The sequence below is a fragment of the Sciurus carolinensis genome, chromosome 6, assembly GCF_902686445.1.
Source record: "Sciurus carolinensis chromosome 6, mSciCar1.2, whole genome shotgun sequence".
NCBI classification, from domain to species: Eukaryota; Metazoa; Chordata; class Mammalia; order Rodentia; family Sciuridae; genus Sciurus; species Sciurus carolinensis.
In genome coordinates this window covers 125994151-126021793 of record NC_062218.1, presented here as the reverse complement: position 1 = coordinate 126021793, position 27643 = coordinate 125994151, and the positions used below count along the sequence as shown (strand labels likewise).

General features: G+C 38.3%; 1 protein-coding gene and 1 pseudogene across 1 annotated transcript in view; both read right to left on the bottom strand.

Annotated features, from left to right (window-relative positions):
- Window positions 1-26487, bottom strand: part of LOC124986920 (60S ribosomal protein L21-like) — a 74207-nt pseudogene extending 47720 nt beyond the window's left edge.
- Window positions 1-27073, bottom strand: part of Mcc (MCC regulator of WNT signaling pathway) — a 463169-nt gene extending 436096 nt beyond the window's left edge. Inside the window, exon 1 of the mRNA XM_047556679.1 lies at window positions 26729-27073. Within this exon, the coding sequence (XP_047412635.1) occupies window positions 26729-26889 (161 nt within the window). The 5' untranslated portion in view covers window positions 26890-27073. The remainder of the gene's footprint in view (window positions 1-26728) is intronic.
- Window positions 27074-27643: the final 570 nt, after the last annotated feature.

Below are 27643 nucleotides of genomic sequence, written 5' to 3'. Positions count from 1 at the left end.
AACAGGGCAACAGCTTAACAGCACTACTAAATAAAAATTCTTACACTTAGTGATCCATTAAAAATGTTTTTAGTATATTCTGAAGGATAGTAAAGTAAAATGTGTTGACCTGCATGCTGGAGAATCCTAGTCTGTTAAAGCCCTCACAATACATTAGAATTGGAAAAAAAATAAGACCTAAAAAATGGCACTTTTATTGCTTTATTTGTCAAAGACAGGTCAAAATACCTGAAAACTAGTTGCAGACCATCCCCAGAGCTTGGCCTCTGCCCTTCTCAATTGTCCACGTGGCGATGTGACTCTGGCTGACACAGCCACCTATACACTTTATACTTTCATTTCTGGATCTTGCCTCCTCTTAAAACACCTCATAGCTCTGATCTCCAATTTGCCCACAGGTTCCGGTTTTCTGGGATGCCCTGTTTCACAGTACTGAATTGGAATGCTGGGTAAGAACACCTCAGGCTTACAGTAATTTCCTGACGCCTCCAGAAAGTAGATTTCACCCCAGTCAAAACAACTTTAACACATTTGGAAATGTCACTAACAGTATTATATAGCTATCAGCCTAGTATCTGTGTGTTTACTCAATCTTGAGTAAAGGTAGCATGCTCAAAGAACTCACGGCAATGATATCAGAATGTGAAAAAATAAGAAAGACTTCAATATCAGTTTCTTCTCTTACAACTCCAACTCCAGAAAAACCTAGAAATCCCCCCAAATAGGTCCTTTTCTGCTTATGGAAATAAATTGTATATGCAATTAAAAGAAATGCACTAATGTGCCAATTATGCAAAAGTAAAACTCCCTGGCTTAATTTTAAGAAGTGAAAAGGGATTTCATTGATTCTGCAAATATTAACTGAGCACTTGAGATGTGCTGTTACTGTGCTAGGCCTGATGAGTCAGTGGTAAACAAAGGCAGGTTTAGTCTCTGCTCTCATGGAGCTCATAGTTGGGTGGCCAGAAATACTTTATTATCTGTCACCAAGGAACATATCATTATAAACTGAAATAAGATGCACCGAAGGCAAGGAAGATGAGAGGGTCAGGAGGCTGAAAAAGTGACCCTTGAGCTGAGTTGAGAAGTTTGAAAATAGCTGGATGTGTCCAAGTGTAAGAGCTCAGCAGAGACTGAGGGAAGCACACATTGGAGAAACTGAATCTTGGAGAACCCTGGGGTTGTTGATGTACAGAGAACCAGGGAGAGAAAGAGCAAGATGAGGCTTGACAGCAGGTGGGGCAAAGGCATGCAAGGCCTGTGTTGGCTGAGTTGAAGATTTTGACTCATTTGAAGGATTCTAAGCAGGGGTGAGGTAAGCAGTTCAGCATGTGGAAAAGCTTTCTCTGGTGACAGTATGAAGGACTGGATTGGATGGAGGTCAAAGCAGATATAGGATGGTCAGTTATGAGTATCTCCTCCAAATGAGAGAATTAGTATGGTAGTAATGTGTCGGGGTTTCGGCCGGACCCCTGGCCCTAGGTGGAGCCTGGCCAAGATGGCGCCTGGCAAGCTGCCAGTGCAGTTGAAAAACTGCTATTCTGCACGTATACAACTAACTTCACCTTGAGGAAGTCTCAGTAATTGGTCAAGGCCTCTGCATGATTCTTGCGTGATTCTTAGGTGCTTCAAGTTATACCCATATACGTCTATCTTTTCCCCACATGTCGTGAATATTCTAATTAGTTGATATAACCTATATAAGTGACAATAACTTCCCAGAAAGGGAAGAAATAAAAAGAAGAATCAGCTGTTAATAGGGAAGTTTGCCACCCATCACGTCTCCGGGTCGTTCTTGCTGGCGGGAGCGACAAGTGGTGCTGAACCCCGGGAATCTTACGTGCCGCGGAGAGGTGAGTGAGGTGAGCAACGGATCGGTGAAAGTGTGCACCCAGATCTGTCAGTGGACAGGGAGGTTTCCTAGAGACGATAATATTGTGATTGTGATAAAGTTCCTAGGAACGAGAGGTGAAAGTTTCCTCAAAAAATGGGGAACGAGGTTGCTAGATATAGAATGGAAGGTCCCTTGAAAGAAATTCTTAAAGCTAATGGCACTTCCTTAAAGACAAACTGCTTGGGCATTTTTAAAGCAGGTAGAGGAGATTTCACCTTGGTTTCTGGAAGAAGGATTATTAATTATCCCACAGTGGGAACACCCGGGGGAAGATTTAAAGCGCTGTCCGGTAACGCTCCCAGGGATGTTAGCAGTTTGGTCATTAGTCAGAACTTGTTTGCGTTCCCCTCGGGAGGCTTTACAAAAGGCAGTTGCGCAGGGAGAGGAAGTGTTAGAAAAGGTAAAAGAAGAGTCACAAAAGGGCTCTGTTAGCGCTCAGTCAGATTCTGATGAGAGCGAAGAGGGACTCTCAGAGATGGAGTTAAATAAAATTAGTAAAGAAACAAAGTGTTCTCAAGCTGGTTCAATTAGTCAACAGGCATTAAGGGAATTGGAGGGCATAGGGCAGCAGCTAGAAGACAAAAAAAAAAAAGGCGTTACAAAAAAAAAAAAAAAAAAAGAGTTACTCAAAAGAGTTGAGCTTACAAAAATATGCAGTGGCGCAGTGGAAAAAAAAAAAAAAAAAAAAAAAAAAAAAAAAAAAAAGGGAGAAAGTACAAATAAAACCACAAACAGAGCACAGAGAGAAAAATCAGTTTAGGGGAGGGTCCCCCTAGGCAGAGAGCTCAGCAGCTCCATTCCTTAAAAGTAGTAAAAAATAATGTTTTCTGATTTTCTGCATTCAAACCTAACCTGATTTCTCAACCAGGCAAAAAAAGGGTTAAAAAGTCCTGGGTGATCCTCCCTCCCCCTGCCACTTTGGAATGTAACTACAGCGTCTCAAGGAGAAAAGGGGGGTAACCTAAAGATAAGAAGAAAAGAAGAAAAAAAGTGTCCGTTTTAAATTCCTGGGCCGCTACAAAAAACTAACTTATTCTTCAGGATTCTTGTTTTGTTTTTTTTTTCTTTAATGCTGTACTTTTGAGCTCATAATTTTGATCCTGCATACCTAGGTTAATGATTTTTTTTCTCTTTTTGATCAGTTCTATTTTTTATTCAACTGAAGTTTTTAAACAGCTGTTTCATTGCAATGAACATTTACCTATAAATTACAAGGCCTTTGATTTTGTGTTATTTGTATGTCGTACTGTCTGGTGTTATGTCTTATCTGCATCAAAACTGAGAGCTCTTAAAATTAAAATTTAAAAATGGATCCAAATACTTTTATTCACATGATTTAAAAGGGTTCAATTTAAATTGGGTAAACTAATGAAAGTAAAATATCTTTGAAAATAACTCATTAGTCTCCAGGTGGTCAAACTAATGAAATGTTAATGTTAAACAATGTCTAATATCAATTGCTTCTAGGACTTTTCTTCAGCAGGAAAGAGGCAACGGATCCTGTTCAGGACACTTGTCTGATATCTTGGTTTTTATAAAATAAATAAATTGGAGTTAACATGTATGGGATTACTCAAATGTGTTTGTAGAGACGTCTGGTTAATTTACAAAGTTGAAATGCTAATTGTTAAATAACATCAAGTACTTTTAACTCCTCAAATTCCATGGGGTATCATACTTAAACATTATTGGTGTTTTCATAGGTTGGTAAATAAAAAGGGTTTACAATTACTTTATGTCCTCACTAAACTAGAAACAAGGTTACTAAGAGTTATGTCCTAACAAGTGAAATTCTATATACAAAGGGTCCCAAAAGTTTCAACTGTGTTTCAATTAAGAGTACTATAAACAACAAAATATTTAATCTTATTAAAATAGGGTGATTTATCTAAATTCAGAAATTTCATAAGAGTTGTTTCAGAATGTGAACAAAAAGGGGTCAACAAATAGGGAAGAGAAAATAAAAGGTTCTGGGTTTAAAAATGTATTTAATAAAAAAGAAAAGAAAATGTTTCTGGACAAAAAAGTCTGTGTGTAACAAAGGGCAAGTTTCAACAAGTCTGTGTGTAACTAAGTTGGTTGTATGTATGTAAAACAGCTAAAGCTATTTAAGGTTTTTCCTAAGGTGAAATACTAATGTTCTGATATAAGCCAAAGTTTAATCTATATGGTAAAATGACATGGTAAAATGACAAGGATTTCTTAAAAACACCAATTCATTCTTAACTTTGTGTCTCTTAAGTTTTATTAAAAATAGGGGTTTATACAATTATGGTTAAACAACTGTTAAAGATTATACTACGTTATAAAGTCTAAATTTTTCTTTAAAAACTAAAATTGGTAAGAACCAATTCCTCACTAAAATTAAAATAACTCTAACCACAGATGTACCTTATAACCCACAAAAACAAGGTATTGTTGAACATACACATCTCACCCTCAAAAATGCTCTTTATAAACAAAAAGGGGGAATAGAGGAGACCTTCAGGTCCCCTAAAGATAAACTTTCTCTTTGTCTCTTTGTTTGGGGTTTTTTAACTCTGGGTAATAAGGGTAACTCGGTGCTTTACTGGAGCTGTGGCTCAGTTTGTGTGTTTCCACGGAATAAACTAACTTACTACCTCTTTTTAGTCTCTTAGGAGGAACAGTTCAACTATGTAACAAAACAACTGCTTCTCTCAATTGTACTTCAGATTTGTGCTATCTCTCAATGTTAAAATGCAGACTTAATGTGTGTTCCTACCTTCCTACCAGTCCCAGTCTCTGTTACAGATGCAAAATTGCCAGTGTTGCTATCAAGAAACAGGAGAGAATTTGACATCACAGCGGCTATGGTCACTGCAATAGTGGTTTCTGCAACAGCAGCACTAGCAACTGCCATACCTACAGCAACAGCAGTCAATCACTTGGCCGAAAATATAGCTGCAGCCTTACAGACTAAAGAGACCCTAAACCAACATCTAACAGCAGGCATACTCCTTATGAACCAGCGAGTGGACTTACTTCAAGAACAAATGGACATTTTACAGGAACTGTTAAACGTGGGATGTATTTATCATCTGGCGGGACTGTGCGTTACACCTGTAGCTTACCATAACTTCAGCTATGCAGCAAACTTGTCTAGAATCTTGTCTGCTCAGCTACAAACAAACTGGTCTCACGAATTTGATAATCTTACTGCTATTCTTAGATCTCAAATTGTTAGCCTCAATGCTACTAGAGTTGATGTAGCTCCAATGTCTGAAGTGCTAAATTGGTTATCCTCCTCTTTCAGTTTTATTAAGCAGTGGGCTGGTATGGGAGCATTATGCATGCTTATGATCATTGCTGTTATCTTCCTCTCACGCACTATCATGCGTGTGCGTCAGAGTCAAGCAAGAGATCGTATCATCTTCCATCAGGCCATGGCTGCCCTAGAGGCCGGCAGCTCCCCACAAGTGTGGCTCGCGAGGCTGGACCATTGACCAGACGGGTAAGGTAGTAGGTAACTCCGTACCGACCTAAGACAGGAGCTGTAGCATGCTCTACAGTTATCCGATGACGGGTAAGGACGGTAGTTGACCACTCCGCCTAAGACAGGCTTGGTCCCGAGCTTTTCTTTTAAAAGAAAAAAGGGGGAACTGTCGGGGTTTCGGCCGGACCCCTGGCCCTAGGTGGAGCCTGGCCAAGATGGCGCCTGGCAAGCTGCCAGTGCAGTTGAAAAACTGCTATTCTGCACGTATACAACTAACTTCACCTTGAGGAAGTCTCAGTAATTGGTCAAGGCCTCTGCATGATTCTTGCGTGATTCTTAGGTGCTTCAAGTTATACCCATATACGTCTATCTTTTCCCCACATGTCGTGAATATTCTAATTAGTTGATATAACCTATATAAGTGACAATAACTTCCCAGAAAGGGAAGAAATAAAAAGAAGAATCAGCTGTTAATAGGGAAGTTTGCCACCCATCACGTCTCCGGGTCGTTCTTGCTGGCGGGAGCGACAGTAATGAAGTGGAAAGAAGTAGATTTGAGAGAGATTTAGAAGATAAATTAATAGGGCGTGGTAATGAAATCAATATGAGAGTTGATGGAAAGGAAGACAGCAAAGCCGATGCCAAGGTTTCTTCTAGCTTATGTAAGTGGGTGTACGGAGGTCACATTCACAGATATAGCCAAGTTGGAAGACTAGGTATTGTAGGGAGAGATCACAAGCTCTATTTTGTGCTTGAGGAGTTCAAGATGCTTTAGAAATACCTGGCCGGAGATGACTTACAGGCAAATGATTTAATTAGTAATGCTTGTCTCAGACAGAAGAAGGGTCTGAGCTGGACATTTACTATTGGTGTCACTGGCATATAAAAGATAATTGAGGCTGAAACATACATAAGCGAAAAGAAGAATAAAAGCATAGAAAGAACGTATGGGGTTCAAAGAGCAGTGAGCAAAAGTTGATGTCTTGAGAAATTCTAACACTCCATAGTTGGGTAGAAGAGGATGAGCCCACCAATGAGATAGAAAGGAAGGAGCCAGAGAGGTGGGGAAAACGCAAGCTGTGGGGTGATGGAGCCAGGGAAAGAGAGTACTCTGAGAGGCAGGCAAAGGGACACAACTGATTGCAGTTACAGGAAAGGACCGAAGAGACCCACTTTTTTTACTGACAAGAAGGTCACTAGTGCCCTTTGAACTGATTCAGCGGAGTGTAATAGGGAACAATGAGTGACACATTCCAGAATGGAGGGGTTGAGGAGTTTGTGAGAAGTAGGAAAATGGAGTAAGTACAGACGATCCAAGAGAATCAAGCAGAAAATGCTCTCATCATACAAAAAGCCAAGGCCCTAATTTTCATCTACCAGAGCAAAAAGTCTGTCCCTCCTCACTTCATCAATACTTCCCTTTCTCACTATAGGCACTCTGACCTTCTTATTCTTGGAATGAACCAGCTTCTACTTCTTGGCTTTTGCCTTTGTTGTTCCTCTAATCTGAAAATTTCTTCCTCCATACAAATAAACAGTCACTCCCTGACCCTTTAAATCTTGGCTCAAAAAGAAAAAAAAAAAAATCTCAGCAAGGTCTCCCCTAATTATTCCATTTAATATTACAATTAACCTCTTGTGCCTGCACTCCCTATTCCCTTCCCTAGGATATTTGGTACTTCTTACCATCTCACATGTTTTGTTTTTGTGTTCATTATTTCTCTTACCCCCTCAAGGAATATAAGTTTTTTGAGATTAACTATATTTAAGTAGATATGAGATCTATATTTACATGGTAAATTTACATGATACAGTATAAGCAAGTTACAAAATAGCATCATAGTAAAATCCCATTTATGTAAGTACGTGAGGATACTTTGGGGGAATAAGCAAAGAAAACATAACAACTGAAGTACTCTTAAATAATAAAGAATTGCATTGGCTTACACAACAGGCATTCTAAAGGCAGGTTGAGCTCAGTTGCTTGATTGATATCTTCAAGGCTCTCACTTTTTCCATGCTATTCTTCTTCCTTCAGAATTTGATCTTCATCCTAAAATTAATTTCCCTTTGGCTGTCTCAGAGTCTGCTACTGGCAATCAGGAGTATATGCATGCTCTTCATATCTACATCCCACTTATGAGGGAAAGAGTTGCTTTTAGAAACAAGAAGAATGTGGTAAACTTTTCCAGAAATTTCCAGAAAAATTTTCCTGGAGGCTCATCAGTCCAAGCCCAATAATTAGATTAGCTAATTCCTAACCTATTACCAAGTCCTGGGATTACCCTTAGATCAATCAGGCCTACTCTGACTTTTGAGGTGGGACCCTGAAATGTATGGGTTTCATGTGTGAGAAAGCCTGCCTGAACAAAATTAAGAATCTGTTGCAGAAGAAAAGTGAGGGTGGATGGAATGTGTGCAACTGATAATGTATACCACACACCACATATTTGTGTGTAGGTGTATGTGTTTGCTAGGGTATATGAGATTAAGAATGATTTCATCCTCCTGAGATTCCCCTTACTGAATGGATTTTTGAATTGGGCTAATGAAACCCAATGTATTTAAACAATAATCTCCTTTTTGTAAACTTTTTATATGGTTTCTATCTTAAGTTTACATTCTTATACTTTATTGGGGGTGTGCAATCTCGAGGGAGCAAAGATGAGGGGGAAGAAATTCAATGAACAAACAAATGGGGGAGAATCAATAGAAGGAGGTTCATGACCAAGTTGGCCATGGCTTCACAGTAGGCACAGTGGATTGCTTTCTTACATGTTTCCAGGAAAACCACTGCATTTGAAATAGTTTTTAGGGGAGAGAAAGGAAGAGCAACTTGCCAGTTGTCCTTCCTGTCTCCTGTCTTTGAGTAGGGCTGCGCCACAGGGGGTTACCACCAGGACACCTCAGGCTTGTGCATCTGACTCCTCAGAAGCAGTGACTGAGGAAGTCAGAGACTCTGCTAGTGGTCTCCTTGTCATCAGTGCTGCATTGGGCAGCTCCTTGGTCTGTGGAAGGGAGCAGTGGTAGCAGGGAACAGTGGGAGCCACTGCTACTCTGAGCCACTCTGGCTGGAAGCAAAGAGGTCGCCATCTAGGAAAGTAAGTGAACCTGAGCAGTCATTCTGGGCCTGTATATGTTCTGTGCAGCAAACCAATAAAGCCCAGTTAACAGTTTATTCTTTCTCTGATCCTTTATAAGCACTTTGCACTTTGTTTATGTATGTGTGTTCCTATTGCATAAGAACAAACACTCCTAAAATGTAGAATTATAATATACTCATATTTGTATTCTTCTGTGTATACAGTGAATGTTTAAAAATAAATATTTTTAAGGGCTGGAGATGTGGCTCAGGGGTAGAACACTTGTCTAGTACGAGCAAGGCCCTGGGTTTGATTCCCAGCACCATCAAAAGAAAAAAGAAAAATAAAAGTTGTAAAATTTGCTCTGGTATGACTGTCATCAGATGCTGTCAGTTCTAAAGACTTAGAAGGAGATATAAAAAGTGACAAACTACGGTAAGTAGCAAATCATTCCTTTAAGGGCATTTGTGTTTTATATCAGCAAAATAAGGGGCTTTAACAAACTAACTTATAAAATCAAAAGATAATGTTCTTTGTGAATTTCCTTGTTCTGTGTTACTTCACAGATGGTAATTTTGAAAGCATGTAAGCATTCAGTTAGGGACAGGTGCAGCAGCTTTTCTCTATTTTAGGAATGAGCAATTTCAAAATGCTGACTTGAGAGTGTGGAAGCAGTACCATATTTTGTCTTGGAAGTATAAATCCATCACTCACTCATTCAATGCTGATTTAGCATCTGTGTACAAGGGATAGTGTCAGGTGGTATAAGAAATATAGACACTACTATTACATTCATGAGCTTATACTGCAGGAGGCAAAAGAAGCCAAAGAGAAACTTCTATAAACAATCATTATAATACAATTTAGTAACGGGTAAGTTTCTTTATTTTTATTCTATTATTACTTAAAAATGTTAGCTTACTGTGAATACTCAATAACCATGTTATGGTTTAGATAAGAGGCATCCCCCAAAATCTTTGTGTGAAAAAAATGCAAGAACATTCAGAGGTGAAATGATTGAGTTATGATCACTTTAAACTAATCAGTGAATTAATCACTTGATAGGGATTAACTGAATGGTAACTGAAGATGGTTAGGGTGTGACTGGAGGAGGTGGACAGTGGGGATGTGCCCTTGGGGTATATTTTGTACCTGCAGAGTGGAGTCTTTCTGCTTCCTGATCATCTTGTGAGCTGCCTTCCTCTGCCGCACTCTTCTGCCATGATGTTCTGCCTTACCTTGAGCCCCAGGTAATGGAGCCAGCAGTCTAAGTACTGAAACCTCTAAAACTGCGAGACCCCCCCACATAAACTTTTCCTCCTAAAATTGTTCTTGTCAGGTCATTTAGTCACAGCAGCAAAAAAGCTGACTAAAATAGCATAACAGGATAGGCTATGAAAAGTGAGGTAAAAAAAATTAATTTGAGAATCTTCTCTATTTGGTACTAGAGGTTGAACCCAGGGGCACTTCACCACCAAGAGCTACATCCCTAGTGCTTTATTTTTATTTTTATTTTTTATTTTTTAAAGACAAGGTCTTGCTAAATTGCTGAGGATGGCCTTGAATTTGTGATCCTCCTGCTTCAGTCTCCTGGGACTGCTGGTATTACAGGTGTGCACCAACATACCTAGCTGCCTTCTAAATTTTTATATACTCTGCACTATGTGAACAACACTTTAGTAACAACTAGAACACAAAGTTAAGAGTAGTTTTTAATTGCCCTCTATCTCATAACTTTTACTTAGGTACTGAAAAAAAATCCTGGCAAACATTTTAATGCTCTTGAAATTCCCATTACTAGATGAAATTGAAGACTACTGGACAACAACTACCAACACAAAGCAACTACAGACTCATCAGTGTTAGTTCACAAAGCCTAGATAGTTGTCTGATAGACACTAACTTAAATAGCATGCCTTTTTACAAAAATATGCTACCTCTAAAATCCTGAGCTGGCACCCACAACCCATAAAATCAAAGTGTTTCAGTCCTGAAAAAGATAGAAAAAATCCTAGAAGAAGAGACACAATTATGTGTAACCTGTGTAAAGTCACAGGACTAGTTAGTAGCAGGGACACTGAATTCTGTCACAATGGTATTTTAGATTAGGTAAAAATGCATACAATATAAGTTCCTCAACTTTTGTTTTGGGCAAAACCTCAATAACTCTTTTTCTAAAAATTCTCAAGCATTTGAAACAACCACTACACAATGAACAATTTCATGTTTTTGACTGATATTCAGTAAGTTTCCACTAAGTGTAGGGTACTGAGGTTACTGAAAGGAAAGACAAGAAAAGCTAGTCTCTGCCTCGAGTATGGGGAGGAAAGAAACAAACTAGGGCACAGCAGCATGTGCAAGGTGCTGGGGCATCAGGGAAGTGTCCAGAGAGGAAGAGCGGCACGGAATGTGAGTCTACAGAATGTGGGAAGGTGTCACTGGGTGGCCACGGGGAGAGGAAGGCCTTACAGAGGAGGTGCGTGTGCAGAGCCCCAGTGCTTGGAGCAGCCTGGCACGCTCTGGGGTAGAGTGTGAAAGGAATGTAGCAGAAGATAACGCTGGGGAGGGGGTAGAGTTACTGTGCCAGATAGGCAGGGACCTTAAATTAAAGGCCCCTAGACAGAGTCTGACCTTATCTGTAAGGAACAGGCAACAGCTAAAGTATTTTAAGAAGAGCTGCCTGCTCAGTTTTGTGTTACCGTAAAGTGACTTTGGTGAGTGGACCTGTAGGGGCAAGGCTGCTGGTTAGAACACTAGGACAATTCTGGTTAGAGATGAAGGGACTTAGGAAACCTAGAAGGGAGCGGGTGGGTAAGGAGCACTGTCAATTATACTCGAACGATTATGAATATAAAATTTTGTACACGTTTTAGAAGAGTAAATACTTCCTCAATAAAATTCTCACAGTGATTTTCATCCTGTTTATTACTGTGAAATAAACTCAGGTGAAGTCTTAAGTACATAGGTTTGTGAAAATAGACTTTTCCTAAAAGCATTAACCTCTAGTAGAATAGCTTGTCATTTCTCAGAAAGAAGTTCTAAATTTTTTATAAATAAATGCAGAATTCTGACCTTTAAAGGGAGTACAGTCACATTTTTACAAGAGAGTTACCCTTCACCCTATGTACTGTCTCATTCCCTTCATCTGTTCTACAAATTCTGGCATACTGACCTTTCAAACAACAGGCAGTCGGTATCCTAACCAATGGCACTTGCCATAATGTTGAATAAATGTCCAATTAGTACCAATATAAAGTCTAAAATGCTTTTTCAATTATCATGTCATTAATGTCCATGTTTTAAAAATATAATGCTCATCTAGCTAGAATTTTATAAGCAAGATTCACAGCTCACTATTCAACTCAGCACCACATTTAACTAACAAATGTCCCATCAGACATATTTAATGCTTGATGGTCAATCTACAAACTTGTTTGATTTATATTTTCACTTCATCAGATAAGAGGGATCCAAGTGTTTGAAAAATGAATAGATCCAGAGAATCCTTCTGCCTACCTCTTTTTTCTCTCGTCAGTCAGTCATCAATAATCAATGACATGAATTTAGTAATGACTAATTTACATATTTGAACTGACATTTTGAAATGACAATGAGAAGCTGACAATTAACTGTGCTCTAAGAAAATGCCCTTTCTCTCCATATGGCTTCCACTCTGAGGCTAAGATTTAAAGAGATTTTCAATTTACTGAACAACAGAGTCTCTCCAGCTGAGACCCCCATGTAACTTCATTTAGAATGCAAATAAATATACCAAGATTTTAAATGCCATTCTTCTACTAAGAAGGCAGTTACAAAACAGAGTCATCCTCACCATACAGCTTTGGTAAATTAAAAAGCAAAGAACTGGAAGGCTTTAGGAGAAAACAAGTTTTCTTGTGTTAATTGGGCAGCATATACGGTAAAAAAGGCCTTCAAGAAGCTATGTTATCTTGACTTCTAACCTTAAAGTGAAGATATTAATTTGTGTTGCAAGGATTGCATGAAATAATGGACTAACTGATTGCAAACCATAAAGGCTTCTATAAACATATGCCATCATACTTTAGACCTTCATTAATACGTTAACTCAAAATAAAGAGACTGGACTAGGGGTATAGCTCAGTGGTACAGCACGTGCTTTGCATGGGAGAGACTCTGGGTTTACTTCCCAGCATCCCTCTCCTAAATTTAAAAACATGCTAAATAAAGATGTAGGCTAGAGGAAAAATCAGAAATGGTCTCCAAAACAAACTTAATAAAATGCATGTGAATAATCTCCATGAAACTCACAGATCTCTCCTTTGAAGAGATTGACAAACTAATCCTAAAATTCATATGGATACTCAAGGAACCCAGAATAACCTAAAAATCTTGAAAAAGAACAGGAAGTTGGACAATTCATACTTCCCAATTTCAAAACTTACAACAATGCAAAAGTAATTCAGAGTGGTACTGGTATAAGGATAGACATATGAATCAATGGAAAAGAACTGAGAGTTCAGAAATAAGCTCTTACTTTTATGGTTGATTGATTTTCAACAAGGGTGTCAAGAAAATGAAAAAAGAAGATTCTTTTCAACCAATGATTGCTGATGACTGGGTATCTACAAATCCACAAAAGGAAGTTGAATCCTTTCTGCATACCATACATAAAAATCAGCTCAAAATGTTAAGGTTATGAAACTCTTAGAAGAAAGCATATGAGTCATTCTTTGTGAGTTTGGTTAAGCAAAGCCTTCTTGAATTCAATACCAAAACACAAGCAACAAAAGCCCACATAATGTATGGTTCCGTTTCTGTGAAATGTTTACAAAAGGCAAATCTACAAAGATAGTAGATTAGTGGTTGCAAAAAGCTGGGGAAGTTGAGGGGACATGGGGGATGGTTGCTAATGGGTACAGAGCTTCTTTTTAGGTTGATGAAACTATTTCAGAATTGATTTTGACAATTGTTGCACAACTCTGTGAATATGCTGAAAACCATTGAATTGTACTCTTAAAATGGGCGAGATGTATAATGTCGGGGTACTGCAGACCCCACCCTAGCCTGGCACTGAGCCGGGGCCCCTGGTTTGCAACATCAAGGACTTCAGTATGGCACCTGGCACTGAGCCAGGGCCCCTGGTTTGCAACAACAAGGACTTCAGTGTGGCACCTGGCACTGAGCCGGGGCGGCCTGGTTTGCAACAAACAGCTGACACTGCTTAAGGAAATCGTTCTGATTGGATGAGGTGACTCGTGCTCGCTGCGTGCTCTCTTGATACCCCTATTGTGTTATATTGTAATCATGCTCTCCCCACATGCTCTGTAACCTGATTGGCTCATGATTCATATATAATAACCATGACTTCCTTGTAAGAAAAAGGAGAAAGAAGAACAAGGAGAACAAGAAGGACAATAAAGAGCTCTGAGGAACAACCAGTTTGTCGTGTCTCTCTCTGCGGGCAGAGGGAACTCGATAAGTGGTGCCGAAACCCGGGAACGCGATAGTATAATATACAAATAAATATCAATCAGGATATTTAAAAATAAAGTAATAGATGTGAAAAGTAGCATCAGTTAGTATTGAAGACCCTCATTTGGGAACAAAAGACCTGGATTTAAGTTCAGGCCTTACTATCTAATAAATCTTAAGCAAATTACAATATCCTGGAGCTTATGTTCTCATACAAAATTGTGTATGAGAACTTTTTTCCCAAAGAGGTTGTTGTGGGTATTAGATGAGATCATGAGCACTGGCTGAACACAGAGCCTGGAACTCAGTAAGTGCTCAGTAATATTAAACTATTCAAAGGGAAGGTATGTTGAGCCTAGACTCTAAGTAGTAGCTAAAAACGAACAAACAAAACAACAACTACAAAAAAAAAAACAGTATATTGGCTGAGGTATTGCTTAAATTTTACTTAAAAAGTTATACGTAAACTAATCAACAGCAACAAGGTGCTTCCAAATAGTTAGGCTCACTTTGGAACACTCAGTAAAAAGAGTAATAGGGCTCCACTGCAGGTCACGATAGAATCACAGAGACTGGATTTATCCTCCTTGACTAAAACAACTAGAGGACCAGACAAAATACATGAAGCAATGATTATCAAACATTTTATAATAGACAGTACAAGACTATGGTCCCAGAGGGAATGGAAACTAGTAAGGTTAGCCTACAACTGTATCTGCATATTGCCTGGAGACAGTCTGTAGGCCACAGAACAGGAAGGGGAATGCACCTTGCACTCAGTGGTCTTAATGACTTAAGGAGATTAAAAACAAACAAACAAACAAACAAACAAACACAAAAACGTTTAGGTACACAGCGCAAAAGGAAGAAGAAATGCCTTAAGAGACAGTGTATTCCAGAGATCCGTGGGGGCTGAATTAGCCTTAGACTCAAGGCTGCCAAACAAAGCTTAAAGGCAAGCTTTCAAAAGACGGAAAGTCAACAGCATGCCAGAACAAAGTAAAGGAATATAACAGAAACCACTGCCCAACAAGTTAAAATGTCTGGCATCCAATCAAAAATTATCAGGCATGTAAAGAAATATGGGAAATACAGCATATCCAGTTGAAAAATCCATCAATAGAAATGAACCTAGAAATGACACGATGGAATCGGCAGACCAGGATTTTAAAACAGTTATTATAAATATGTTCTGTGTGTCCAAATGGAACTTTTAGAGGCTAAAAATACAATGTCACCACACACTTTTTGGTGAGGAAACTTAAGATGTAGGCAGGGTCTGAAATCAAGTTACAAGAATTGGTAGGATTACTGATAGATTGGATTCAGTGTTTGAAAAGGATACATCGTGACTTCAAACTTTTGACTTCAGCCTCCAGCAAAGACCAATTATTAAAAAAGGGAAAGCTGAAGGAAGATGAATCAGGAATTTGGTTCTGTACATGGTAAGTTTGAGATAGCATCAAACATGCAAATCAGTATGCTGTTACAGCACGTAGCTATCTTAAATTCAAAGGATAGATTGGGATCAGAGATACAGAAAGATCATAAAGATGGTAGATAAACCAAGTCAGAAAGTTCTAGGTTCTAAGGGTGTTTTTGATTTAAGAAGGATTTTGATTTAATAATTGTGGTGTTATATTCCTCAGGATGTGCAGTCTCTTTCCCATCTCATTGAATGTTCTTCCTATCATCATAGTTTTTCTCACACTATTTGCTTTGCCAGGAGTTTCTACTTTCTTTCCCTTTGATTCTGCAGTATCTATCTTGCATGACTACATAAGCTATATAAATACCTGGAGAGCACTCAATGTTAGCTCTGTCTTATCTTAAATAGAGAATCCTATGTCTCAAATGTAACATAGTTTAACTTGTATATGAATCTTTCTAATGCCTTTATTCATAATAGCCTCAAATTAGATATAACCCAAATGTCCATCAGCAAGTGAAGGGATAAGCAAATTGTGGTACATTTATACAATGGAATGTTAGTCAGTGATAAAAAGGAACTACTGATATGCATAACAGTGTGTATGAATTTCATAAGCATGATGCTGGTTGAGAAAAGCCAGACACAAAATAACACATTTATGAGAAGCACTAAGAGACAAATCTAATCTATGGAGACAGAAAGCAGATCAGTGGTTGTAGGGGACTGGGATTGAGGTACAGAAGGACCAGGAAGGGGCACAAGAAGATTTGGGGGGTTATTAAAATAAATCTTTATGGTGGTAGTGGTTATAGGGGTATATAGATTTGACAAAACTCATTAAAATTAAAATTTAAAATGAGTTCATTTTATCATGGCATCATCAGGAAATACTGCTTAACAGTTCTTCAGGGTGACTGGGTGCCAAATTTGTTCCCTTCAAATTCTTTCTCCCATGTTATTTTACAATTCTAGGCAGGGCTCTAGTTTTTATCTAGGGCTACCTCAAGGGGAGCCATATGGAATTTTTTAAAAATCTAATTTAAAAAATGAAATTGAATCATATTTTCCTCTGACTTATTTTGGCAGGCTAACTGCTTCATGACTGGTTTTCTGGGGATCTTAATGGTCTTTTTTTCTTTTTCTCCTAGTTAGGCTCCAATTATACTCTTCTGAGTGACACTATGGTTGGAGTGTAGCTTTGAAGCTTTCGGGACTATTCAGTTTCTTTGAAGTTTGGCTTTATTTATGCTGCTCTTTGAATTTCACCAAAGACTCTCTTAAAAATTGTGTTCCAGGGTATTGCTTCCAAGAAGATTAAACACATTGCAGGTTTTACCCTCATGTCATGGGAATCTACTGTGCTATGAGACAAGGAATCTAGAGCTCATAATCTTTCTGTTCCATTTACTTTTCATTCAAGCAGTTCCTCCAACTCTCTATTAGCCTGATGACTTTTCTCTCTTGCCTCCTCAAGTCAGATTTCTGCTAACACTAAAAATGGAGAGAATACACAGCATGTTTAATATATAAGTCTCTAGTCATTTAGTCAAACACACTACTGTATTCTTCTTTAAACCTGAAAACCATTTGTTGTTGCTGTTGTTTAAAAGACTGAGCAAAAGTGTCTGCAAGTGATTTTAGGTCAAACATGCATCGAAAACTCCAGTTTTGATGAATTCTTTAATAGTACAGTACATGGAACAAGGAAGATGTCTATCCTACCATTAAGGTACCATGCTTTAAAACTCCTAAGATGCATGATTTTGCCTTATGAAATCTGAATGTGTCTTACAATTTCTGTTGACTTGGTGATAAAATACTTAACATTGCTTCCTAAATGTGAATCACATTGTTATTCTTGATAACCTAACTGCAGTTCTCAATGTTTCCTTAACGATGCATGTTCTGGTAATTGTATGAGGACCTCCTGCTGATGCCTTGTGGTAAGATCAAGAGTACCAAAATCATCATTTGCAGAAAAGGAATCAGCCTCTTACAAGTAAATCCTATAGAAAATGGTGGTGCCAAAAAAGAAAAAAATGAAAAAAGAAAATGTTGGTTCTCTCTTTGAAGAAATGCTGCACTCCTGGATATTCTGAGGTTGAAAAGGTTGATACCGGATAGTGAAACACAAAATGAATGCTGAATCAAAAGGTGATTTAGAAGATAAGGACATGAAATGTGAAGTTTTAGGATTATTATAAGTGATCTGATTTACTCATTTTCCTTTTTATGTAGAACAATAATGAAATATGATAAAAACAACTTATAACTAAAGAACTCTAATAAGAATAAAATAAAAATTCTGAATAATAAGAAGTATTTTTCCATGATTTAACTGGTACATAAAAAATGATGTGTCCTAGTAACTTGATACCTTAGGTTTAGTGACATTTCAAAGCAAATAATTAGAAACTGCCTCAATATCTGACAATAGAAGAATCAACAAGTAAATAAAGGAATATTGCAACAAGCATGTCACATTTTCCAATCTTTTCTTGGTGACAGTTTTGTTGAGCTGTAATTCACATATATACAAATTAACCATTGAAAGTGCACAATTCAATGGTTTTATATTAAAAAAGTTTAATTTGTACATCAATTTGGAGAGCACTGTCCATCTTAATGATACTGTTTTCCTGTCCATGAACATAGGATGTTTTCCCCTTTTAATGTACTAAAGGAATAATATGCTACAGGTATGTCATTGGGAAAATAAAAATGATATTCTTGGTTATAGGGTTATGATGACTGATTTTATTTTGTACATTTCTGTATTTTTAAAAATTTCAACAAGAATATCTTTTGTATAGCCCAAAAAAGTTTTTTTTTAAAGAAAAACATTATTTAATAAAACACATGCAAATTTGAAGTATTTCATAACCACGGAATGAATCTGAAATGAAGATGCTTGAAAGATTTTTCAACACACATGAACATTCTGCTGTTTATTCTTGGTCATTTAGTCATCAGAATTTACTGATTGTGCCTAGGTACTGAGTTTTAACAAAATAGATGGGACTCCTGCCCTCATGAAACATATATTTAGGGGTACAATGACAATTATGAGACAAAGTAGCAAAAAGTCATGTAAGTTCAAGATGTAAAGAATGCTTTGGGAAAAAGCAGTCAGTTCTATGATGGAGAATACTGGTGAGAATGAGCAGACTCACTTTGAAATAGTGGTTGGGAAAGTTCTAAGGGTTCGTAAATAAGGATCCACATACAAGTCCTTTATTAGATATATTTTTGCAAATTTTTCTCCCCTTCTACAGGTTATTTTTCTCATTTCATTTTTGATAGTGTCCTTTGAAACATAAACTTTAAATTTGTTTTGTACCAGGTATTGAACCCAGAGGCACTTAACAACTAAGATACATCCCCAGCCATTTGTTACATTTTTATTTTGATACAGGATCTCACTAGATTCCATAGGACTTTGCTAAGTTTCTGAGGCTATTTTCACTGTTTTGAATTCACAATCCTTCTGCCTCAGCCTCCTGCGTCACTGGGATTACAGGCATATACCAGCACACCAGCAAAAACTTTAAAATTTTTGATGAAGCACAGTGTATTGATTTATTCTCAAACGCTTGTGGTTTTTGGCATCATACATAAGAATCTATTGCCAAATTCAAGGTCACAAAGATTTAACCCTATTTTTTACTAAGAGTTCAATAGTTTTAGCTCTTACACTATTTTTTTGCTCCCTTTTGAGTTAATTGTTGTATACAGTATGAGGAACACATCCAACTTCATTCTTTTCTTTGTGACTACCTAGCAGTTCCAGAATCATTTGTTGAAAAGATTATTTTCCCCCTATTTCATCCTTGATTTTGGCATCCTTTGCATTGCACCTTTGTTGCCAATCAATTGGTCATCGTTTATTTCTGAACTCTCATTTCTGTTCAATTAATCTATGCTTCTATTCTTATGCCAGTATACTATCTTTTTAAGATTTATTTTAAATAAACATCTAAAACCATAGGAGTTGTACATACTAGTGGAGAAACATACAATGTTTGACAAAGCAGGTTAAACATACTTAGCTCTTCAACCATTTATCATTGTTTAAGTGATGAAAACCTTCAAAATCCAACTAGATTTTGAAATGTACCATACATTACTATTATCTATAGTCACTACACTGTGCAATGTATACCTGAGCTTCATGTTCCCATCTAATTGTAATTTAGTAACCACTGAACAACCTTTACCAATCCCTCCCCATCACTTGCTCCCCTCAACCTCTGGTAATTATCATTGTACTCTCAACTTTTATGAGATCAAACATTTTTAGATTCCACATATGAATGAGATCATCTTTCTGTGCCTGGCTTTTTTCATTTAACATAATGATCTACAATTCCAACCATGTTGTTGCAAAAGGCAGGATTTCATTCTTTATGTGGCTGAATAGTATTCCATTGTGGAACTGAAACATATTTTCTTTATCCATTCACCACCTGATGGACACTGAGGTTGATTTCAATTCTTGGCTACTGTGAATAGTATCTCAATGAACACTGGAATGGAGTAGTCTCTTCAACATACTGATTCCTTTTTTTTTTTTTTTTTTTCATTTCCTTCAGATATATATCCAGTGGTGGAACTGCTGGGTCATATTGTAATTATATTTTTTTTAGGAAGTTTTCATCCTTACTGAAACTTGTTATCTTCAATTTTTTTGATAATACCCTTTCTGGGGTGAGGTGATATGTCATTGTGGTTTTGACTTCCATTTCCCTGAAGATTCATGATGTTGAGCATTTTTTTGTGTACCTGTTGGCCATTTGTATGTCTTATTTTGAGAAATGTCAATTTAGATCTATTATCCATTTTTAAATTAGGTTATTTGTTTGTTTTCTTTTGTTATTGAGTTTTTTTAGTTCCTTATATATTCTCGATATCAACCCTTTGTGAGATTGCAAATATTTTCTCCCATTTTGGAGACTGTGTACTCTGTTGATTGTTTTCTATATCTTGATTGGGCAGAAGATTTTAGTTTGATGTAATCCTATCTGTCTATTTTTAGTTCTGTTTCCTATGATTTTGGGGTCTTGTACAAAAAATTCTCACCCATTCAATGTCCTGAAATTTTTTTCTCTGTTTTCTTCTTGTAGCTTCATAGTTGTAGGTCTTATATTTAAGTATTTAATTCATTTTTGAGCTGATCTTTGTGACTGGTGAGAGGGGACTAGCTTCATTCTTCTACATGTGAACATCCAATTTTCCCACCCCCACTTGTTGAAAAGACTATCCTTTCTCCAATGAGCATTCTTAGCATTTCTGTGAAAAATCAGTTGGCTGTAGATGCATGGGTTTACTTCTGGATTCTATTCTATTTATTTTTTCTATTGTTCTATGGGTCTGCTTTATTTTTTTTTCTCAAATGGTCTTGGATATCAGGGATCTTTTTATCATTCCATATTAATTCCAGAATAGTTTTTTCCTAGTTATTTGAAGAATGCCATTTTGATAGGGACTGCACAGAATTTGTATATCACTTTGGGTAGTATGGACATTTTGATAAAGTTAATTCTTCCAGTCCATGAACGCAGGATGTCTTTCCACTTTTCTGTATTCTCTTCAATTTCTTTCATCAATGTTTTATAATTTTTATTGAAGAGCTCTTTCACCTCTTTGGTTAAGTTTATTATTAGGTATTTCACTTACGTTTTTTGTTGGTGGTAGTGGCTGTTGGTAATTTTTCTGGTTTGTTTTGTTTTTGCTATTGTAAATGGATTGCTTTCTTCATTTCAGATAATATGCTATTTCAGATAATATGCTAAGGCATATCACAACAGTACTGATTTTTGTATGTTGATTTGTGTCCTGCACATTTGCTGAATTCATTTATTAGTTCTTTGGTGGTGTTTTGGGGGTTTCCTATCTAGAAGATCATGTCGTCTGCAAATAGGGGTAATTTGATTTCTTCTTTTATAATTTGGATGCCCTTTATTTCTTTCTCTTGTATAATTTCTTTGGCCAGAACTTTCAACATGTGGAATAGAAATGGCGTCAGTGGCATTTTTCTCTTGTGCCAGATCTAAGAGAGAGCATTCAGCTTTTCCCAATTTATTTTAAATGTTGTAATAGTAAAATTTTATAACATGTTAGATAATAACATTACAATATGTTAACTGTTGGCTTATTATAAAGGTCTTCATTATGTTGAGGTACATTCCTTGTATGCCTAATTTGTTCTGTATTTTTCTCATAAAAGGATGTTGAATTTTATCAAATTACTCTTTTGCATTAATTGAGATAACCTTGTTTTTCGTCCTTCACTCTCTTGATCTGGTGTATCACATTCATTCATCTATTTATTATTTATTCATCCTTGCATTCCTGAGATGAATCCCACTTGATTCTGGTGAATAATTTTTTTCACTAAGCTGTTGGATTTGATTTGTTAGTATTTAGTTGAAGATCTTCATGTCTATGTTCATCAAGGATATTGACCTATAGTTTTCTTTCTTTCTTCTGTCCAAACACTATCTTGATTACTGTTGTTCTGGAGTATGTTTTAAAATTGGAAAGTGTGCATATTGTAACTTTGTTCCTCTTTTTCAAGATTGTTTTTTCTATTTTGGGTCCCTTGAGTAGTCATATGAATTTCAAGATGAGCTCATTAATTTTTACAATCACTATAACTCAACAATAAAAAGATGAATAACCCAATTTAAAAATGGACTAAGGAACTGAATAGACATATTTTCAAAGAATATATACAATGGCCGGTAAGCACATGATTGATGTTCAACATCATTAGCAACTAAATGAAAATCAAAACTATACTTTAAACCAAGCAGGAGGGCCATAATCAAAAAGTCAGATAGTAACAAGTATTGGTAAGGTTGTGGAGAATTAAGAACATTTATATGCTACTCATAGGAGGTGAAATGATGTAGTTACTTTGAAAAACAATCTATAATTTTCTCAAAAACTTAAAAATAGAATTGCTATTGCCAAATAGAATAGCAATTCCACTCCTGGATACAGACCCAACAGAACTAAAAATATATGTTCACCCAAAAATGTGTATGTGACTGTTTGTAGCAACATTATTCATAATAACCAAAATATGTAAATAACCTGAATGTTCAACATTTGCTCAATGAATAAGCAAGATGTTTATTTGCTTACAATGAAATATTATTCAGTCTCAGAAAGGAATGAAGTACTGATATAAGCTAAACCATGGATGAAACTTGCAAACTCTATATTAAGTAAAAGAAGCAAGTCTCAAAAACATACATTAATGATTCCATTTATATGAAATTTCCAGAATAGATAAATTCATAGAGACAGAGAGAAGATTAGTGACTTCTTAAGCTTGGGGGAAATGGGAAGTATAGGGGAATGAGAGTTAAAGAATAAGGGATTTGGGTTCCATAGTTCTCTTGAAGGTACCAATGGTTGAGCTGAGACTTGAAGAGTAGATTAAAATGTAAATGTTGGTTTATTTGCCAAAGGTAAGTTCAACATAAGCAGTTTCATACATTGAAGTGAAAAGTCAAAAAACTTTAAAACTCCAAAGAGAAAATAATTTCAAGAAAGAGTAACCTCCGACAGTGCAGAGTCCAAAAAATTCAACTCTGTGAAATATAGAATAAGTCATTGTAAGTTTAATGAAATGCAGTGGAAGAGCCTACTATGCTTCCAGTGTACGATCTAAACCCTGTCCTGTTCCAGTTACAGTTCAGGGTCACTTCAAGGTGGTTTTGTGCTTCCTCTTAAAAATGTCCATTGGGTATGATCCTGGGTTCCTTTCACAGGCTAGAAGTCCCTTAACAGAAGCAGCAATTCCCAAGGATCTCCAGCAAATGTAGTTCAGATAAAGGAACATTATTAATAGGTCAATTACAGGAAGGGAAGGACAGAATGCTTTTAATTTCGCATATGCATTTTTCCCTGTGTGAAATTAATTTCTTATGTTGATTGATTTGTAACCTTATGCCTTTTCTGTGAGCCTGATGGGGACGACTGAGCCAAGAGAATGTTGAAGCAGGAAGTTTCCCCTTTTACCTCTCAGACATTTCCCTCTTTGTCTCAGTTTCTCTTCATTTTTCCTTCCTCAGAACGTAAGATTTCCAGCTCACTCCTATTTAGATGAATGGTGAAGCAGAGGACCAACCAGAGCCAGTACAGTGGAATGCAGATTATTGAGGGGTCTTTATTATAGGTACTGATGGCTACTTGCCCATGCAACACCTATTCCCTGTTCATGGTAACAACTCAGATTTTGCTGAGAGGCAATGTGCCTAGCTGACGTATATGCTTCCTCAGACTCTACTGCAAGTAGATATGGTTAGGTGCTATAGTTTGAACAGTAAGGGATTTGGGGGAAGCTCTGCTTTAATGATAAAGATGCTACACATTTCAACTTCCTACTACCTCTTCTTTCCTAGAACGTGGGGATGAGGCTGGAGGTAGAATGATCATCTTTGACTTGAAATAACTGTGTGATGAGTGTTTATACGAAGAATGGAGCTGAAGAAAGGTAGAAGGAAGCTGGGCACTGATATGGTGCAGAGCTGCTGCCCAGTCCTGGAGAGCTCTTCTCCAGATTTCTGCTTTGTAACAATGCTGACCCTTTTTGACTATGATTAGGTTTCTATAAGTACACACACATAGCATAGTAGTGTTGTTCACAATAGCCAAAAGATGTAAACACCTAAATGTTCAATATTTGATGAGTAAATGAACAAGATGTCTTCTGTCCTTATAATGAAATATTATTCATTTGGGCATGGTGGCACAGGCTTGTAATCCCAGCTATTTAGGAGGCTGGGGCAGGAGAATCTCAAGTTTGAAGCTAGCCTCTGCAACTTAGGGAAATAATGTCTCAAAATAAAAATAAAAAGGACTGGGGATGTAACCCAGTGCTAGAGGGCCACTGGATTTAATCCCCATACCTTCCCCCCGACCCCCACAAAGAAAGAACATCCACGGTACTCCAAGTCCTAGAACCCACTACACAGTAAAGGTCATTAAACAGAGGTAGCTCAGAGGCGTGGTCTCAGATAAGAAGTCATTTAATGCCCCCATTCCCCAAGCCATACTCAGTAAACATATATTCCAGGCAAAACTATGCTTGCTCTGTAAACACATTTCCTGACAAGCGCCTTAGTGCCTCCTTAGGATTGCCAAACTTAATCTCCTCTTATGGGGAAATTTGGCAACAGAATAATCTCCAGGGTGACTCCACCCACTGTTAAAGTTATTGTTTAGTGTTCATTACTAGATGTACCTTTCATCTTTCAAGCAGACACATTAAAGTGATGTGACCCAAGGAATGCTAACAGCTCTTTCTACTTTTGCCCCCTCCCCATTTCTCTTTTAACTCAAAAATCTCTTCTTTATCCCCACCCTCGTACATACAAATACCTCACCCTCCAAAAAAGTCTTCAAAGTTTGCTTTCAGAATTCATTACCCTCCAGGGAAGACTAAACCATCACTGAAAACTATATAAGCCTATAAATAGAAGATGTAGTTCAGACAAAGCAACATATTAATAAGCCAAATTAGAGGAAGGGAAGGACAGAATGCTGATAATTTCTCCTACTTACTCTAACCTGGTGTGGAATCAAATTATTTTGTATGCAAATTTGAATGCAGATTGTTTTTTATTATCAATATGAGATCAAAATGAGATGATGGCCTTAAAGTAGAAAAATCACAGAAAAAAAATATATAATTTATCCTTTTTGTTTGTATGTTTGGTACTAGGGATTGAACCCAGGGGCACTTTACCATTGAGTTATATACCCAGTCCTCTTATTTTTTATTTTGAGACAGGTTTTCACTATATTGTTGAGATTGGCCTTGAATTTGCCATCCTCCTGCCTCAGCCTCCCAAAGCCCTGGGATTACTGGTGTGCACTACTATGCCTGGTCTATATAATTTATTTTTTAAACCCCAACATGTAAGTTAGGAAAGATTTCCAGATAAAAATCCAGATGGGGTCAATCAGGATTACGCTGATATTTTCATTTCAGAATAGCATTACTCCATAAAATTTTCTGTTCTAATATTTCTCAATGAAATAATGACCTTTCAAGCAGGAAAATAACACACACATAAAAATAAATCGTATAATGCATTTTTCTTTTAAATTCAAGAACCAAAAAAGTGAAAGACTTCCAAATAAAAATCTATGCCGGGTCAGTCAGAATTACATATTATTTTCATTTCAGAACAGAATTACCACTTTAAAAATTCTAGTGATTTTAGTTTTTCAGTACTTTAGAAAAATAATAAAATTCACCCAAGAATGATGACTGTCATCTCAGATAAATGATTATTTGTGTAACAGTTAAATTCTTACATGTTAAATTACCTATTTCAGAGAACTTTTTAAAAAAATTATGGGAACCCTCCCCCGTTTGTTTTGTTTTGTTTTGTTTAGGTAGGCAAGGGCAATTGGCAAGGAGGCAGCTTTGGATTTTCAGAACCCGGAATCTTTAGCACCAACTAGACAAAGGCTGAAGAAACACGAAATGCACGACTTAGGACAGCCTTCTTCATTGAAGGCAATTCAAATCAATTCAAATTTCAGCGCCTACTGGTTTCAGCGTCGGGTGTCACCCTTTCTCAGAAACATAACGTAAAACACTGAGATTACCTTCTTCAGTATAAATTTCTGAAAGTCATACAAATTTGGGCAGAAGTAATCATTTGGCCAAGTCGGGCGGCAAGAAGCCGCAACACTGCCTCTGTAGGGGTGTAGAGGATCTGGAAGAAACACCACACCGGTAAGCAGAAGCGCAGACAACCAGACACCTGGCGAGGCTCACCTGGACAGCGCGCAGAGCCGGGCAGACTCACCTCTAAACCTCCAATATGCTCCTGGGCGCTTCCTACCCCACCCTCTCCCAGACCAGTGTGTTTAAATCAATACTTCGGAGTCTTCAGTTTGGAATTCAGGGACTCTGTGGCACATGAAAGTTCTTCACGGATTGTTTCCATGTCCGTCTCTGTCACTGAAAGTGCATCTCTCTCCCAGTGCGGCCCCGGGCTTGTACACCAAGCTCCCCAGTGCCACAGCATCTTGACACCCAGAAGCCCGAGACTGCAGGACAGCACCTCCTACTTGGGATAAGCGACCAGAACTCGTTTCCCAACCCTGAGGAGCGCTCCGAGACCCCGGCAAAGGCTCGCATCTCAAAGAGATGCCTAGACAAAGAAGAGACTGGGAAAAGTTGGACCAACTGGCACCTCCAGAAAGCGAACCAGGCAGCCGGTAGCCCTCGGTGGCCAAGTCGGCGACCCGCTCCCAGAGTCGCTGTCAACTTTCCCCGGGAGCTTCTGAGCAACTTGCTGGAAGTTGGGGCACAGGAGGGGTCAAGGGCAGCGCAGAGTGTCTGGTCTCGACCCAGCCAGTTCTCATACCTCCCCGCGTACCTGCTGATGTAGCCGTCCCCGTCCCCGTCGCACGTCTGGAAGAGGCGCCGCATTCGCTCCTCCTCGCCGGTGCTGGACGTGTCGCTGCTGCTGCTGCCGCCGCCTCCGCTGCTGCCGCCGCCGCTGGCGCTCCCCTCAGCCGCTGCTGCCGCCGCCATCATGCGCCCGCTCGCTGATCGGGAGGAGGACGCGCGGCGGCAGCAGGAATCTGTGAAGCGCAAAAGCTGCTTCAAGACCCGAACCTGCCTGACAACGGAGCATGCCCAGTGGTCGCCCGAGCACTCCGGGCGAGGAATTCCACTTCTCCGGGTTTTGCCCGGGCTGGGAAGATGGGCACTCTGGAAATCGCCCCAGTAGGCACCTTAAGAGAGAGGGAGGTGGAGAGAGTGGCTCATGAAATTAGGGAGCCCACGGTGGAGACGGGAACCCGAGAGGCAGAACACACAGGATGCCCGCAGGAAGGGTGTCAGCACGGTGCATCCTGCTACGACGCAGGCCACCTGACACTTGGGGACGCTTTGGGCAGAGGGCTGGTGTTCTGCACAACTACCCTGAGTAAAAGGTTTCTTCTCCCGGAAAATAAATATTGCCGTTTTGCAAACTCAGAGCTGTGTGTGTGATCCCGTTCTCCAGGACTGTGCTTAGTTCTGTATCCATAGATCCATATGAAACCCAGGAATGTCTGCCAGTTTTATGAGTTTTTGACACCTGTCAAGAAATCTGATCCTCTCAGCCCTGACTTGTCTTCTGTTCTGCAATGGGTTCAATCTGCCTTCTCAAGCGGCGTTGTGCATGTTGGGTTCATTTATAGAAACGTCTCACTCACCTGGTAAGGCATCACTAGAAGTTACTCCAACAACTTTAATCTATGAAGAATTAACAAAACTGATGGTCTCATTTGATCCACACTGCAGA